Source organism: Bufo gargarizans, chromosome 2 (assembly GCF_014858855.1).
Source record: "Bufo gargarizans isolate SCDJY-AF-19 chromosome 2, ASM1485885v1, whole genome shotgun sequence".
NCBI classification, from domain to species: Eukaryota; Metazoa; Chordata; class Amphibia; order Anura; family Bufonidae; genus Bufo; species Bufo gargarizans.
In genome coordinates this window covers 673,604,179-673,620,698 of record NC_058081.1, presented here as the reverse complement: position 1 = coordinate 673,620,698, position 16,520 = coordinate 673,604,179, and the positions used below count along the sequence as shown (strand labels likewise).

The 16,520-nt window shown below is 43.5% G+C and overlaps 1 protein-coding gene across 1 annotated transcript in view; it reads right to left on the bottom strand.

Moving 5' to 3' along the window:
- Positions 1-359: 359 nt before the first annotated feature.
- LOC122926276 overlaps positions 360-16,520 on the bottom strand; it is a 41,126-nt gene continuing 24,965 nt past the window's right edge. The window contains exons 4-6 of the mRNA XM_044277650.1: positions 4,556-4,740; positions 1,932-2,042; positions 360-542 (exon numbers count right to left, since the gene is read on the bottom strand). Of these exons, the coding sequence (XP_044133585.1) occupies positions 360-542; positions 1,932-2,042; positions 4,556-4,740 (479 nt within the window). The remainder of the gene's footprint in view (positions 543-1,931; positions 2,043-4,555; positions 4,741-16,520) is intronic.

The window sequence follows — 16,520 nt, the reverse complement described above, 5'->3', positions numbered from 1 at the left end:
ACACTCTCGATCTCCTCAGCACTGTCACTGCAATGACAAAACTGAGGAGATCAGAGTTGAAATAGGTGCCTTTAGCTGTGATTGGTCAATCTAGATTGACTGACCAATCACGCCGATCGTCAGATGGGGACAGCTGTGACTGTCTCTGTCATAGGTGTTGTGACCAATCAGTTGTCTGTGACAGCTATGGTCATTGTCCTGACACTGTGCGTTTACTCACAGTGACAGTTTAACTGCAGGACGAGAATGCTCGTCCTAGTGCCTGAAGTACCTGCAAGTTAGGACAAGCATTCTCATCCAAGGTCCTGAAGGTGTTAAACCGCTCTCCCCATAACCTATATAATCGCTGACAGTTGTTTTCAGGGGTCAACGCTGCTGACAGAATTCCTTTCATTTACCTTTCCATCTGCAGGATGGTTCTGGTGGTCGGATAGTTCTGGAAAAAGGATCATATAGCTGTGGTTCAGCGCAATCTCGTTCTGTAATGCACGTTTGAGTTTTCTTGCTGATGCTCTCATTTGCCATTCTGTCTTCTTTTTAACCTGGAAGCATAAATATATATACTGTATATAATCTGTGAAACAAAAAAATTATTTTATGAGAACTGCGACAGCACAAGATTTGATAGAGCTATCAAGTGTTTAAAGGATAACAGTCATATATATATTTTTTTGCTAGTTTATTAGAGCTGGGCATGTTTACCTGAGTTAGTCTGTCAATGATTGTCAAAAGATCTGCAATTACCTATAATAACAGCTTTTATTAATGTCCTCTGCAGTGGCGTAACTATAAAATGACTGGGCCCCACAGCAAATTTTTGAACGGGGCCACCCCCAGGAACTTCTTGCAACCCCCTCCTTCCGTGCAACCCCCACACCAGTGGCTAGTCAAAATTGCTCACTCAAACGAGGCCCAACAGCCGCTGTCTGTCCGTTTTCTCCAGTGTCTCTGTATAGTATGTAATTTTATAATACTGTTGGGGGAGGACTCACTATAAAATCTTTTAGTCCTCCTCCTGGGTTGGCCCCTTCTGAGTTTAGGCCCCAAAGCAGCCGCTTCCCCCGTAGCTACACCCCTGGTCCCCTGTCCCTTTCCACTGCTCCCTTAAAAGACAGTTGCTATGGCTTGTCTGCCTCTGGCTATGAAGACAGGGAGGGGCGGTCCTTCACACTACATGCCTACATTAGGCTTCAGAGAGCGGAGGCGTGTCTCTCAGTAATCCAATCCGATTGGCTGGCAGGGAGCTGCTGGATACAGCAAGTGTGTATGGGAAGTGAGGGAAAGAAGTTTTGGCCTCAGAGAACTGGCAGAGGAGCCATCTTGAGAAGGTCCTCATATTGTAAAGGTTTAAACAGCCGTAACTAAGGCAAAAACTCAAGGAAAACAGTGTTATGTGAAGAAACTAAAGATTGTTTTATGCATAATGCTGCTACTGTTTTATGCATAATGCTGCTGCAGCAGTAACATATGCTAAAAAGATTTTTTTTTATGAAGACATGACAGATTTACTTTAACATAATGGTATAACACAACAGGTTAGGTACTCCTATACCTCCACTTTTTAGACATTCCTGCCTACAGTAGACATACTGCACTGGTTACATCCTCTAAGTCAGGCATGTCCAAACTGCGGCCCTCCAGCTGTTGCAAAACTACAACTCCCAGCATGCCATAATAGCTGTAAGCTATCCAGGCCGCAGTTTCGACATGCCTGCTCTAAGTGTATTACAAAGTGTTCTTCCCAGAACCTACACACTTAGCAATGTGTGTGTGCATGTGTAAGTAAATGGAAAATTGAGACTGTTTCAGGAAGAAGACAATAGAATATAAGACAATGGTGAAATAAGATTATGTAAAGGGTATCTGTGTAGACAGCAAGTTAACAGAACCTATATACTGTAGTATACATCAGTGATGATCTATTGCTATACCTGAAAGTCCGGAAATCTCAATATATGATATAAATATATTTTCGCTGGGCAGTCTTTTTTCTTTGTATTTTGGAATGTTTTCCTGCGTGGTATAAAAGTTTGATTTGTAATCTTCAAAGTAAGAAGAGGAAAAGAATTAATTAATGATGTCAACTTATTAAACAATTAAATATGTATACATAGTTGTAGAGGACCGGTCAGCGGTTCTGACATCTCTTTTTTTGTAAATACTTGAGTTACCCATAAAATAATCAATCATTCTGGAGCATCTTTGCTTCGTTCTCTGCATTGCAAGGAAATTTAAGAATAAACGGACAACTCCTTTAAGAAAGGGATGTGTCCCTTCACATATGCACCATTATTTCCAACTAAAAACTTAAAAAAGTTACACATACATGCAGGCCATACTATCTATTAGTCTGCTACATAGACATAGCATTAATCTGGTTGACTAGTAAAAAGTAGGGGCAGAGGCACCAGTGTGACGGCCGGATCAGTACACAGATGGAAACTTTTAACCCCTCAGTGACTAGACACATTAAAAAATAAATATTTGCATTCCAAGAGCTATAACTTTTTTGTTTTTTCATTAATATACCTTTACGAGGCCTTATTTTTTGCAGGACAAGTTATAGTTTTTAATGCACCATTTTGGGTACATATAATCATTGATTAACACCAGCTACCTGTCTTAAATCCCCTTTAAGTCGGTAAAAAGGCGTATTGGTGGTCACTAAGGGGTTAAAGGGGTTGTCTCACTTCAACAAATGGCATTTATCAAGTAGACAAAGTTAAAGAGGACCTTTCACCAGTCCTGACATTATCATGTAAATATCTGGCAGGGTAGGGCATACTGATGGCATGTGAGATCGCTTACTATTTTTCCTATGCGTTGCTCCTTTACCCCGCTGTGCCCCCTGTTCTGGTTTCCCGCCTGGTATATAAATCCATACCATCGGTACAGGGAGGAGGAGATGAGACGCGCCTTGAGAAACACATTTGTCTCATCCTTCCTGTATCGATGGTATGGATTTACATACCAGGCGGGAAACTAGAACAGGGGGCACAGCGGGGGAATGGAGCAGCGCATAGAGAAAATAGCAAGCGATCTCACATGTTATCACTATGCCCTACCCTGCCAGCTATTTACATGATAATGTCAGGACTGGTGAAGGATCCTCTTTAATACAAGGCACTTACTAATGTATTGTGATTGTCCATATTCCTTCCCTTGGCTACGTTCACACTAACGTTTTGCTGGATCCGGCAGAGTTCAGCAAAAACACTTCCGTTACTGATAATACAACCATCTGCATCCATTATGAACGGATCCGGTTGTATTATCTTTAACATTGCCAAGACGGATCCGTCATGAACTCCATTGAAAGTCAATGGGGAAAGTATCCGTCTTCTATTGTGTCAGAATAAAATGATCCGTTCCCATTGACTTGCATTGTGGGTCATGACGGAAAGAAACCTGCAGCATGCTGCGGTTTGCTCTCCGGTATGAGAACGGAATGGAATGCATTTTGGAGCATTCCGTTCAGTTACGTTTTGTCCCTATTGACAATGAATAGGGACAAAACTGAAGTTTTTTCCCCCCAGTATTAAGACCTTATGATGGATCTCAATACCGGAAAATATTAACGCTAGTGTGAAAGTAGCTTTTGTTAGCTTCATTCATTTTGTCACAGCATTATACACTGCTCATAACCCTGGCTATGACTAGCCTGCAATCCAGCAGCAGTTGCCATGTCTGAACACTATAGGGAAAAGCACAGTCCTTTGCGCACTCTTGCAGTCCAGACCACCAGAGAGGCCATCAAAGGAGACAATATGGAGAATCACAATGCATTAGTAAGTGCCTTGTATTAACTTTTAGAGATGAGCTAAGTTCCTAAAAATTCTATGCAGCTGCTTTGACAAGTGAAAAAAAAAAAAAAGAAAAAAAAAATTTATTTAGTGATGAATTACTAAGTCTCAAAGCGCATATTTTTTTTTTTTTGTATGTAACGGGTACAATGTCAGGGAAAGGCTATTTCGCCACCCCAGTCATTGAACCCCTAGATGCCTCGCTGATTGCGGTGTACGAGATCAATATTAAAGCATTTTAGGGGTTGCTCGTTAACATCACATTGGCCGCCGTGGTGACGTCATATGTCACCGCACATGAGATTTTGCACGGCCATCTCCAAGCAAGATGGCCACGGCAGCCTCTTCGCGCTCAAGTGAATGAGGCAAATATGATTTTTTTTACCGCCATTTCAGGGAAAATTGATTCGTTCCCACGAAGCACAAGGAAATTTGGCTTTGCAGGGAATCAAATTTTTGCTCAACACTATTCACTTTGTCTACATGGTAAAATGCCATTTGCTGAAGTGAGACAACCCCTTTAAGTTATTTCTAACTAAAAACATTTGCAAATGCACTTTTTAAAAATGTCTTATATACATAGTTAATACGGTTGAAAAAAAGACATACGTCCATCAAGTTCAACCAACATGTAGTGGAAATATTCTGAAACTAAAAAACAAAACAACGTGTGCACATACAATTCTATGTTATAAATATTAAAATGAATTAAATTACAATTATTTTCACTTAAAGTATTATTATTTTTTTACCTCTTTCTGGATTATATACTCTGCATATCTCTTTTTCTGGGCTACCGCCCTGTCCCTCCCAAGATGGCAACCAAGTACTTTTCTTCCAACAATTATAAAGGGAACGCCGGAATACTCGTTTAGGCAAACATTATTAATTACTGGTCCTTCCCAATGCACGGTAACCTTTGTAGTAGGCCTGAATGCTTAAAAATATTAACACAGAAAACGTTAACAGGTTTTCTATTACTTAATTCTAAAAACATAAAACTGTGTACAGTTGGATACGTACTTCAAAAAAATTCTATAGTGTGGACCACATACATATTTTGCATTATCAGTTTTAAAGAGGACCTTTCACCGCTCCTGACATTCCTGTTTTAATAGCTTTCTGCATTCTCCATGTAATAACAATCCTGGAGCATCTATTCTTATGGCTCTGTGTTCTGCCATTACTTTATTATTTTTACTAGAAGTTATGGATGAATTGCTAGCAGTCTGCAGTAAGGGTACAGAGGGGAGGTAACCAGTTGGGGCGGGTGTACCTGCACAGACTCACTCTATCCAATCAGTGCTGTGCAGGTACACCCCCCAACTGGTTACCTCCCCTCTGTACCCTTACTGAAGGCTAATGGCAATTCATTCACAACTTCTCACATGTCAGGCTACTTTTACACTCGCGTTTGGTGCGGATCCGTCATGGATCTGCACAGACTGATCCATTCAGATAATACAACCGTCTGCATCCGTTCAGAACGGATCTGTTTGTATTATCTTTAACATAGCCAAGACGGGTCCGTCTTGGACACCAATGAAAGTCAATTGAGGACGGATCAATTTTTTTATTGTGCCGGATTGTGTCATAGAAAACTGATCCGTCCCCATTGACTTACATTGTGTGTCAGAACGGATCCGTTTGGCTCAGTTTCGTCAGATGGACACCAAAACGCTGCAAGTGTCCACCTCACAAGCAGAATGGAGACGGAACGAAGGCAAACTGATGCATTCTGAGCGAATCCTTTTCCATTCAGAATGCATTAGGGCAAAACGGACCCAGATCCTCTTTAACCGCCTCCGGACCGCCTAACGCAGGATCGCGTTCCGGAGGCAGCTCACTCAGGCACAGTCACGCATCAGCGCGTCATCTCGCGAGACGCGAGATTTCCTGTGAACGCGCGCACACAGTGGATCTACAGCCTTCCAGCGGCGATTGTTCGCTGGCAGGCTGTAGATGCGATTTTTTTTTTTAACCCCTAACCGGTATATTAGACGCTGTTTTGGTCCTCTGGTGGTCCCTTTTGCTTGGATCGACCACCAGAGGACACAGGCAGCTCTGTAATAAGTAGCACCAAGCACCACTACACTACACCCCCCCTGTCATAACCCCTGATCACCCCATATAGACTCCCTGATCACCCCCCTATCATTGATCACCCCCCTGTAAGGCTCCATTCAGACGACCGTATGTGTTTTACGGATTCACGGATCGGATCCGCAAAACACATACGGACGTCTGAACGGAGCCTTATAGACTCCCTGATCACCCCCCTGTAAGGCTCCATTCAGACGTCCGTTTGTGTTTTGCGGATCCGCAAAACATGGACACCGCGGATCCACAAAACACATACGGACGTCTGAATGGAGCCTTACAGGGAGGTGATCAATGACAGGGGGGTGATCACCCCATATAAACTCCCTGATCACCCCCCTGTCATTGATCACCCCCACTGTAAGGCTCCATTCAGACATTTTTTTGGCATAAGTTAGCGGAAATTGTATGGAAAATAAAAACTTCCATGAACTCACTATGCCCATCACGAAATACCTTGGGGTGTCTTCTTTCCAAAATGGGGTCACTTGTGTGGTAGTTATACTGCCCTGGCATTTTAGAGGCCCTAATGCGTGAGAAGTAGTTTGAAATCAAAATGTGTAAAAAATGCCCTGTGAAATCCTAAAGGTGCTCTTTGGAATTAGGGCACCTTTGCCCACCTAGGCTGCAAAAAAGTGTCACACATGTGGTATCGCCGTACTCAGGAGAAGTTGCGTAATGTGTTTTGGGGTGTCTTTTTACATATACCCATGCTGGGTGAGAGAAATATCTCTCTAAAAGACAACTTTTCCCCTTTTTTTATACAAAGTTGTCATTTGACAGATATTTATCTCACCCAGCATGGGCATGTGTAAAAAGACACCCCAAAACACATTGCCCAACTTCTCCTGAGTACGGCGATACCACATGTGTAACACTTTTTTGCAGCCTAGGTGGGCAAAGGGGCCCACATTCTAAAGAGCACCTTTAGGATTTCACAGGGCATTTTTTACACATTTTGATTTCAAACTACTTCTCACGCATTAGAGCCCCTAAAATGCCAGGGCAGTATAACTACCCCACAAGTGACCCCATTTTGGAAAGAAGACACCCCAAGGTATTTCATGATGGGCATAGTGAGTTCATGGAAGTTTTTATTTTTTGTCACAAGTTAGTGGAATATGAGACTTTGTAAGGAAAAAAATAAATAAAAAAAATCATCATTTTCCGCTAACTTGTGACAAAAAATAAAAAAGTTCTATGAACTCACTATGCCCATCAGCGAATACCTAAGGCTACTTTCACACTAGCGTTCGGGCGGATCCGTTCTGAACGGATCCGCTCATATTAATGCAGACGGAGGCTCCGTTCAGTACGGATCCGTCTGCATTAATAACTTTAAAAAAATTCGCAAGTGTGAAAGTAGCCTGCGCGGATCCGTTCAGACTTTCAATGTAAAGTCAATGGGGGACGGATCCGCTTGAAGATTGAGCCACATTGTGGCATCTTCAAACGGATCCGTCCCCATTGACTTACATTGAAAGTCTGGACGGATCCGCACGCCTCCGAACGGCCAGGCGGACACCCGAACGCTGCAAGCAGCGTTCAGCTGTCCGCCTGTCCGTGCGGAGGCGAGCGGAGCGGAGGCTGAACGCCGCCAGACTGATGCAGTCTGAGCGGATCCGCCTCCATTCAGACTGCATCAGGGCTGGACGGCTGCGTTCGGGTCCGCTCGTGAGCTCCTTCAAACGGAGCTCACGAACGGAAACCCGAACGCTAGTGTGAAAGTAGCCTTAGGGTGTCTACTTTCCGAAATGGGGTCATTTGTTGGGTTTTTCTACTGTCTGGGCATTGTAGAACCTCAGGAAACATGACAGGTGCTCAGAAAGTCAGAGCTGCTTCAAAAAGCGGAAATTCACATTTTTGTACCATAGTTTGTAAACGCTATAACTTTTACCCAAACCATTTTTTTTATTTTACCCAAACATTTTTTTTTTTTTTTATCAAAGACATGTAGAACAATAAATTTAGAGAACAATTTATATAGAAATGTAGTTTAAAAAAAAAAAAAAAATTACAACTGAAGTGAAAAATGTCTTTTTTTGCAAAAATGTTGGTAAATTTCGATTAATAAAAAAAAGTAAAAATGTCAGCAGCAAAGAAATACCGCCAAATGAAAGCTCTATTAGTGAGAAGAAAAAGGAGGTAAAATTCATTTGGGTGGTAAGTTGCATGACCGAGCAATAAACCGTGAAAGTAGTGTAGTGCAGAAGTGTAAAAAGTGGTGTGGTCATTAAGGGTGTTTAAAGGGATTCTGTCACCTCCCCTAAGCCAAAAAACGATTTTAAAGCAGCCATGAAGCACAGCTTACCTGGATTAGGCTGTGCTCTTTGATCTTGAAATCCGTCCAGCAGTTACTGCAAAAAACGACTTTAATTGATATGTAAATGTGTCCTGAAGGTGCCCAGAGGGGTGTTTTTTTCTTCTTAGAGAGCCCAGTACCGCCCCTCTTACAGTGCCCAGCCCGCCTTCCTTGTACTGTCTAACCGCCGCCCCCAGCCTGCCACAGCCTCTCCTCCCTCTCCTCCCCCTCCCTCACGCCGAACGAACTCTCGCACAGGCGCAGTACCCACTGAGGGCTGCGCCTGTGCGATCAGCAGGAGACTGAGGGCAGCAGCTTCATCCTCGTCACTGGGCATGCGCCGAGCCCAGTGACGTCCGATGCTCGCTTTTCCCTCAGTCAGCAGGGAAGAGCGAGCATCGGACGTCACTGGGCTCGGCGCATGCCCAGTGACGAGGATGAAGCTGCTGCCCTCAGTCTCCTGCTGATCGCACAGGCGCAGCCCTCAGTGGGTACTGCGCCTGTGCGAGAGTTCGTTCGGCGTGAGGGAGGGGGAGGAGAGGGAGGACAGGCTGTGGCAGGCTGGGGGCGGCGGTTAGACAGTACAAGGAAGGCGGGCTGGGCACTGAAAGAGGGGCGGTACTGGGCTCTCTAAGAAGAAAAAAACACCCCTCTGGGCACCTTCAGGACACATTTACATATCAATTAAAGTCGTTTTTTGCAGTAACTGCTGGACGGATTTCAAGATCAAAGAGCACAGCCTAATCCAGGTAAGCTGTGCTTCATGGCTGCTTTAAAATCGTTTTTTGGCTTAGGGGAGGTGACAGAATCCCTTTAAGCTAGGGGAGCTGAGGTGGTTAAGTGAAAAAACAAAACAAAAAAAAGGCCTATACAATAGACATCTAGAAACCAAAATGCTTAAGTTGTGTTCATTATATAAAAAGGTGCTAACAAAACAGGTTCTTCTTCGAAGAAAGTCAATATCTAGTGATCTCTGCAGAAGAGCATATAGACATAGGTTGTTAGCCTATCATAGCAGTCAGGCATATCCCATCATGTAACATGGGCTCCGGATTGACTAGTACGTGGTATGGGTTGTATCACTTCAGCAAATGGTCTTCATCATGTAGAGAAAGATAATACAGGGCAATTACTAATGTATGCGATTGTCCACATTGCCTCCTTTGCTGGCTGAATTCATTTTTCCATCACATTACACACTGCTCATATCAAGGGGTTACGACCACCTGCAATCCAGCAATAGTGGCCGTGCTTGCACAATATAGGAAGAAAAGTTGGCCTCTCTGGTGACCAGGGACATGGGAAGTGTACATAGGCGAGAACCTTTTCCTACAGTGCGCAAGAACGACCAACGCTTCCGGATTGCAGGGTGGTCGTAAACCCCTGGATAATGTATAAGCATTATAAGCACTGTATAATGTGATGGAAAAATTAATCCAGCCAGCATAGGAGACAATATGGACAATCATAATACATTAGTAAGTGCCTTGTATTAACTTTCTCTACATGGTAAATGCCATTTGCTGAAGGGAGACAATCCCTTTAAAAGGGTTTTCAGAGATTTTAATACAGATGACCTATCCTATCAGTGGGTCCGATACCCGGATTTCCCCCCCAACCAGCTGAGTAAGAAGGCACCGACGTGGCCTTCTCCCTGCTCACCAAGCACAGTGCCACACGTTGTATAGTGGTTGTGCTTGGTATCGCAGCTCAGCCCCATACACTTAAGTCATCAGTATAAAAATCTCAGGAAAACCCCTTTAAAGAGCACTTAAGCGTTACGTTAATAAGTCACACAGTGTGTGTATATGAAGAATAACACTATTATATGACTTGTCTTGTATCTGCCATTCTGTAGAAGCTTTCTGATCTGAATACTAGAGCTCCAGCTTTCAGCTCTCTTATCCACTGCACACAGTAGATAGAGGGACTGCAGGTAGAGAATCTGCTTTCTTACTTTCTTTTCCTCGCTCTAAAGCATTACAGACGACATTACAAATACTAACCTGCAAGGATGTGAATAAAGCACTTTGAGATATAAACTATTTAGTTGCTGCAGTCTGTCTGGCCCTCCTGCTCACATCTCCCCCACCCCCTTCATAGACTTTTATTGACAAGTGTAATCTGATACTTCTGGGGGATTCATGAAAAAGAAATTACTCGTAAGTAATATGGTTTTTCCCTTTCATCCTCCGTGATGGCATTACCACGAGATATACCAGATTATAATGTTTAGGGTGGGACTATAGCCTGCAAGACTTTCGTACCAAAAAACAGGTCTTGACTAGCATTAGTATCAACTATGTAATGTTTGATAAATGTATGTGGACTCGTCCATGTTGCTGCTTTGCAGATCTGCTCTATGGATGCATTTGCTCTTTCAGCCTAAGGCTACTTTCACACTTGCGGCAGTGTGATCCGGCGGGCAGTTCCGTCGTCGGAACTGGCCGCCGGATCCGCCGATCTGCCGCTGACTGAAAGCATTTGTGAGACTGATCCGGATGCGGATCCGTCTCACAAATGCATTGCAAGGACGGATCCGTCTCTCCGCTTGTCATGAGGACAGACGGATCCGTCTTGTACATTTTTTCACATTTTTGCCGATCTGCGCATGCGCATGCCGGAACGACGGATCCGGTATTCTGAATGCCGGATCCGGCGCTAATACATTCCTATGGGAAAAAATGCCGGATCCGGCATTCAGGCATGTATTCAGTTTTTTTGGCCGGAGAGAAAACCGTAGCATGCTGCGGTTTTCTCTTTTGCCTGGTCAGTCAAAACGACTGAACTGAAGACATCCTGATGCAAACTGAACGGATTACTCTCCATTCAGAATGCATGGGGATAAAACTGATCAGTTTTTTTCCGGTATAGAGCCCCTGTGACGGAACTCTATGCCGGAAAAGAAAAACGCAAGTGTGAAAGTACCCTAAGATGTTGAGACAGACCTCGTTGAGTAGGCTCTCAGAGTTTTGCAAAGATAGATAGTTAAACCTGCAAAGAAAGGTTCGAGTATCTTTAGGGCCTGAAGCTCACTTACTCTGAGTGCAGAAGTAATAGCCACTAAAAATAACATCTTGACAGAGATATCTTAGAGAGGTCTCAGTCAGTGGTTCAAAGAGAGAAACTGTCAATCCTGACAAGACTAAGTTGAGATCCCAAGGAGATACAATTGGTCTTAGGGAAGGCCTCAACCTATCTGCCCCTTTGAGAAATCGGATAATCCATGTGTGATCAACAATTTATTTATTTATTATCGAAAACTGAACTTAATGCAGAGACATGAACTCTCAGGGTATTAGGACGTAACCCATTTTCGAACCCTGACTGAAGAAACGCTAGTACAGTCTGAATGGAATACATCTGTGCATTTTTTTTTTTTTGATTGATTACACCAGCAACAAATTCTCTTCCAAACCTTTTAATACATTTTAGAGGTTACTTCCTTTCTGCTGGTTGCCATGGTGTTGACTATAGCATCAGTCAGGCCTTTGGATTTTAGTGTCACCCTTTCAGATTCCATGCAGCAAGCTGTAAACTCTATATTCTGGGATGGAACTCTGGATAATAGATCCTGTGCCCAAGGGCTTTAGACTAAGATGAGTTTCAAAACAGGGAAACAGGAATTTTTCGGCCATAAAGGGGCTATGAAGATGACACATGCTTTTTCCTGACAAATCTTTTTTAGAACCCTGGGAATAAGCGGAAAGGGAAGAAATGCATAGGCAAGGTGAAAATTCCATCTTTGGGCCAGTGCATCTACCCCTATGTTTCCATTGATGGGGTTGAGGGAGAATTTTTTTTTTGAGCTTTGTATTCTTCGCTGACACAAACAGGTCTACTTGGGGAGTTCACCCATCTGTCTGCTATCTGGAGAAAAAGAGGTTCAGGAGAACCCCGCTTAGAAAATCTGCTTTTACATTTAGGGAGCCTTTTAAATGTACTGCAGATAGGGACCTCAGATGCATCTCCACCCACCTGATTTAGGGCTACACTCCTTGTCCCCCCTGCTGGTTTAGACTGGCCACTACGGTCGTGTTGTCTGATCTCACTTGTATGTCCTTGCTTCTATGTGTTGAAATAGAGCTTTTACTGCCTCCTAGAATGCGGTTAATTCCCTCAGATTTGAAGATAGACCTACTTGTTCTTTGGACCACTGACCTTGGAAAGAGCATTGAGAGCAATGAGCCCCCCAACCCCAAAGGCTTGCATCCATTGTAATTATCTCCAGGTAACCCCCTTCTGCAGATGATCTGGGTCTATCCACCACTGCAGTCTGTACTACAGACGGAGAAACGGAAATTTTTCTTTCTAGCGAATTTTGACTCCTGTTCCAATTTTCTAGTAGCCACAGCTGAAATACTCGAGAATGGAACTGGGCCCATTTTACTGCTGGGATACAGGCAGTTAGAGTGCCTAGGAGTTTCATGGCCCCTCCGATTTGTACAAAACGGAAGAACAAGGAATTTTGAAACCTTGTCTACTACGCTTTACATTTTTTGAGAGGGAAGAAAGATTTTGTGACGGATTGGGGTTTGCCTATTTGATACAGGATCTGACAAGTTCGAAACAAGCTGTTTTCTAGAGATTCTTTTGAATTTCCTACTACTAGAAGATAGTCTAGTTAGGGAATAATGATGATGTTTAGCCTTCTCAGAGGAACAATTACCTTTACCTTTAAATACCCTTTGAGTGGAAGCGATTCCGAAGGGGAGAACCTGGAACTGGAAAGGTTGAAGAGCCCCTCCCAAGAAAACTGCATCCGAAGGAAATTTTGAGCCTTTCGCTTACTGGAATATGATAATATGTGTCTTAAATCTTGAGAAGCCAGAAAGTCTCCTTTTAGCAGATTTATGGTAGATTTTATAAACTCCATTTTGGGTTTTTCGTATTTGACGAATTTGTTTAGGCTCCACAGATTTTTATTTTATTTTTTACAAAAACAAAGCAACAACAACCTGTTCGTCGTTGATGTAGTGGAACCGGAACAATTGCATTTAGAGCCAACAGCTCCAAAATGCCCTCCTCCAGTTTTCTTGTAGAAAAGTTGATTTCTGGATCAGGGTAACCTTGAACAAACACATCTATAGGTGGAGGAAGACAGAAGGCAATGTCCTAGCCTACTGATATAATATTTAGAACTCACGGATTCATGGTAATTTCTTCCCATTCCTTTGCAAAGAATTTTAATCTTCCTCCCACCTAATGCCTAGAGTCCTTGCTTAGAGGTGTCAAGAGGTGTCAGAGCTCTTGGGGTTAAACAAGAAACCTCTCCCTCTGGCAACTTTTGGACTTACCCCTGTCAGACCTTTTAGACTGGAAGTAACCTCCTTTCTTAAATTTTCCGAAAGGGAAATATTATTTTATTTGTTACCACCGGAAAAGATTTTTATTAGAGTCAGAAGCCGTCTCCAAGATACTTTCCAGGTCCTGACCAAACATTACATTTCCATTAAAAAGGGAGACTACATAGTTTCATTTTTGAGCTGATATCTCCCGTCCAAAATTTTAACTACAGAGCCTTTCTAGAAACGACAGATAAAGCTGTGGCTCTAGCCATCATCCTAACGGATTCAGCGGTAGCATCCGGCAAAAATTCTGCTGCCTAAAAAGGGGTTGTCCGGGATCAAAGTAATTTTTAAAAATGTTAATAATCACCTTGACATGCCACAGTAAAGTCATCTTGATGCTTTGTGTATTTATTTATTTATTTTTTTCATCTCCGTTGCTCCTACGAGTCCCTGACACTGCTGTCGGTATTATTTACATATACGCTCCTGCGCTATGTAATTTCCAGCTGCATTGCCTTATGGGTCCCACAAGGCTGCGTGACTCTGCAGCTGGACCTCACAAGCCTTGCCACTCCCCCTAATCAGTATTGCGCCTCCTGCCACTCATACTTATCAGTATTCCTCCTCTAAAACCGCCTTTTTCTAAGCCTACAAGCTGAATCCCTCATTGCTTCCATGTATCTGCTCTCTGCTAGCATTGGTGGTTTAGCTCCAAAATTTCACTCCTGACAACCTCCTTGGTAGCTCCAGAACGCCCCTGTGTGCTGGCGATATCACTGGGCTCCTTGCCAAGTGGAAGAAGAGACTTAGCACACCAGTAAAGGAGCCCGATACGTCTCTTGCTGGGCGAAAAAAAACTCACTTCCGGTCCTTGATTGCCGCATGAGGAATTTGGGCATCAAAAGGCAAAGCAATGAAGGTAAAACCAACATGGAAGTATGCTATTAGGGAAATGTATCCTATTAACAATCTCCAAACCCGGACAACCCCTTTAAGTACTGTAAAAGAGGGACAAGAATCTAGATTTTTTTTAATCCATGGGGTCTTTTATGGACCCCATGTCCTCAAAGGGAAGGGCATTAGATCCTTTCATCAATTTGGATAGGGAAACGTCTAGTTTAGGAAAAGATGTTAACAGCGTATCATCTTCCTCATTGAAAGGGAGTCTATGCTCTATTGTCTTGGGAATACATAGCTTCCCATCTGGAACTTTTTCCGTTGTTCAAGGCCACTAAACATTTCATCCTGAACCGACCTTTGTACCTTCTTATCTGAGGGATTCATGGTCGCTCTGACTGCTTTAATTAATTCTTTAGTATCTTCAGAAGAAAATAAAAATCTTAAAATTCAGTATCAGACGCAGAAGAATCATCCAAGTCCCGAGACTCTAGATCTGAGTCCAGTTCAGAGTCTGAGGAAGAAAAATCTGAGCTGACCAGTTTAGGATCCCGCCATCTAAATGTAGAGGTACCAGGTACGGATACAGGACTTTCAGTTAAGGCCAAACGCATTTCTTGTCCGATTACTCTTTTTTAGTTCTTCTCTAATAGAGGGAACTAAATCCTTTTCCATGTTAGAAGTACAGTTTTTGCTAAGTTTCTTTGTGCAAGATTCAGGTACTTTTAAAGAACAAACGCAGACCTGAGATCAGGGGGCGATTTCCGCCTTGATCAGCAAGCCAATTAAGCTCCACCCACTCCATGCACCATTGCTTGTCCGTAGGCCAGAAGTCGCCGCTGGAACGCAAGTGAAATGCAGGACGGCTTCCTGTGACGTCACCACTGGAGCCGAACCTATCGGATTGCAGCAGAGGGCGTGCACATGACCGGAGGGACTCCTTGAATGTCCGTTCTCCACATGGAATCCCCTGTCCAACGCGCAGAGCGGGAGAGAAGGAGCAGTTAATCCCAGCATGTAGCGGACTATCCAGCAACCTCAGGTACGCAACAAGGGAACGGGTTGCTGCCTGCTTCCCCCATGTGGCCATAGGCATAAAAAGTTAAAACAGCCGCCTCTGTCTGCCTCTATAGACGCGGTCTCACAGCAGTTGCCATGAGAAAAAAAAACTTGTCTACCACCTGGAAGGGACAGGAAGACACTGAGGAGGAGCCGGAGGAGGGTCAAATTTATTCTTCCTGTCCCTACCTGGTTGGAGGAGGGTCATCTCTCATGGTAATGCAGTCATGGAGGATGAAAGGGAAAAAGCAAGCTATGAAACGAAAGCTCAGTGATGGGCCAAGGCTGAGAGGCTGCATAGAGGTACAAGCTTCAACTGACAGCACAAACCAGAAAATGTTCTTAAAGTCTCAATCTCCTTGATAAACAAAAGAGAAGAGAATACCCTAAAAGACATGCGGCCTGGGTGTGGTCCCATATTAAAGGTCTAGACCGACTCTTATAGGTATAGGATAACCATAAGTAAGAGAAGGAAGACAGAGTAAAATAAAATTCTAAGCTCAAGCATAATATTCAAGCCTGAATTAGACAGAAGCTCCATTCACTTCACATCAAACAAGAGAAGGAGATTAAAGCTGTGTACCGCATCATTTACCTCCCCAAATACCCGTTAGGGCTCATTCAGATGACCATAGAGAGAGCCACACATGCATGGCCACATACTAGAAAAAAAGTAGAAACATTTTTGTTGGCTGCTTGCTGCTGGATCCACTTCTGGCTTTGAAAACCTGTACGTGTGTTTCCAGCCGTAGGGGATTATCCATGTTGTAGTACCACTGCAGCTTTTGCTACGTGACCTCAAGCTTGTCCACAAACAATAACCCACACAGATGATTTTTAATACAGAGTGACATCCCTACATCTCTGTAAGACAAGGACTTGGCAACTGCTGGAGACAATTGTCTCCAATGTCATCTTGGTCTGTGTTCCTTGAGACACAATCCAAAGTAGTGCATGCCCTGAGTGTGACCACACAGACCCTCAAGTCCATGGCCCACGTGAATGCCACTGTTCATTTCTATGAGCCCATGTGCAGCTTGTTATACACGGAAAAAAATACGGCAGTAT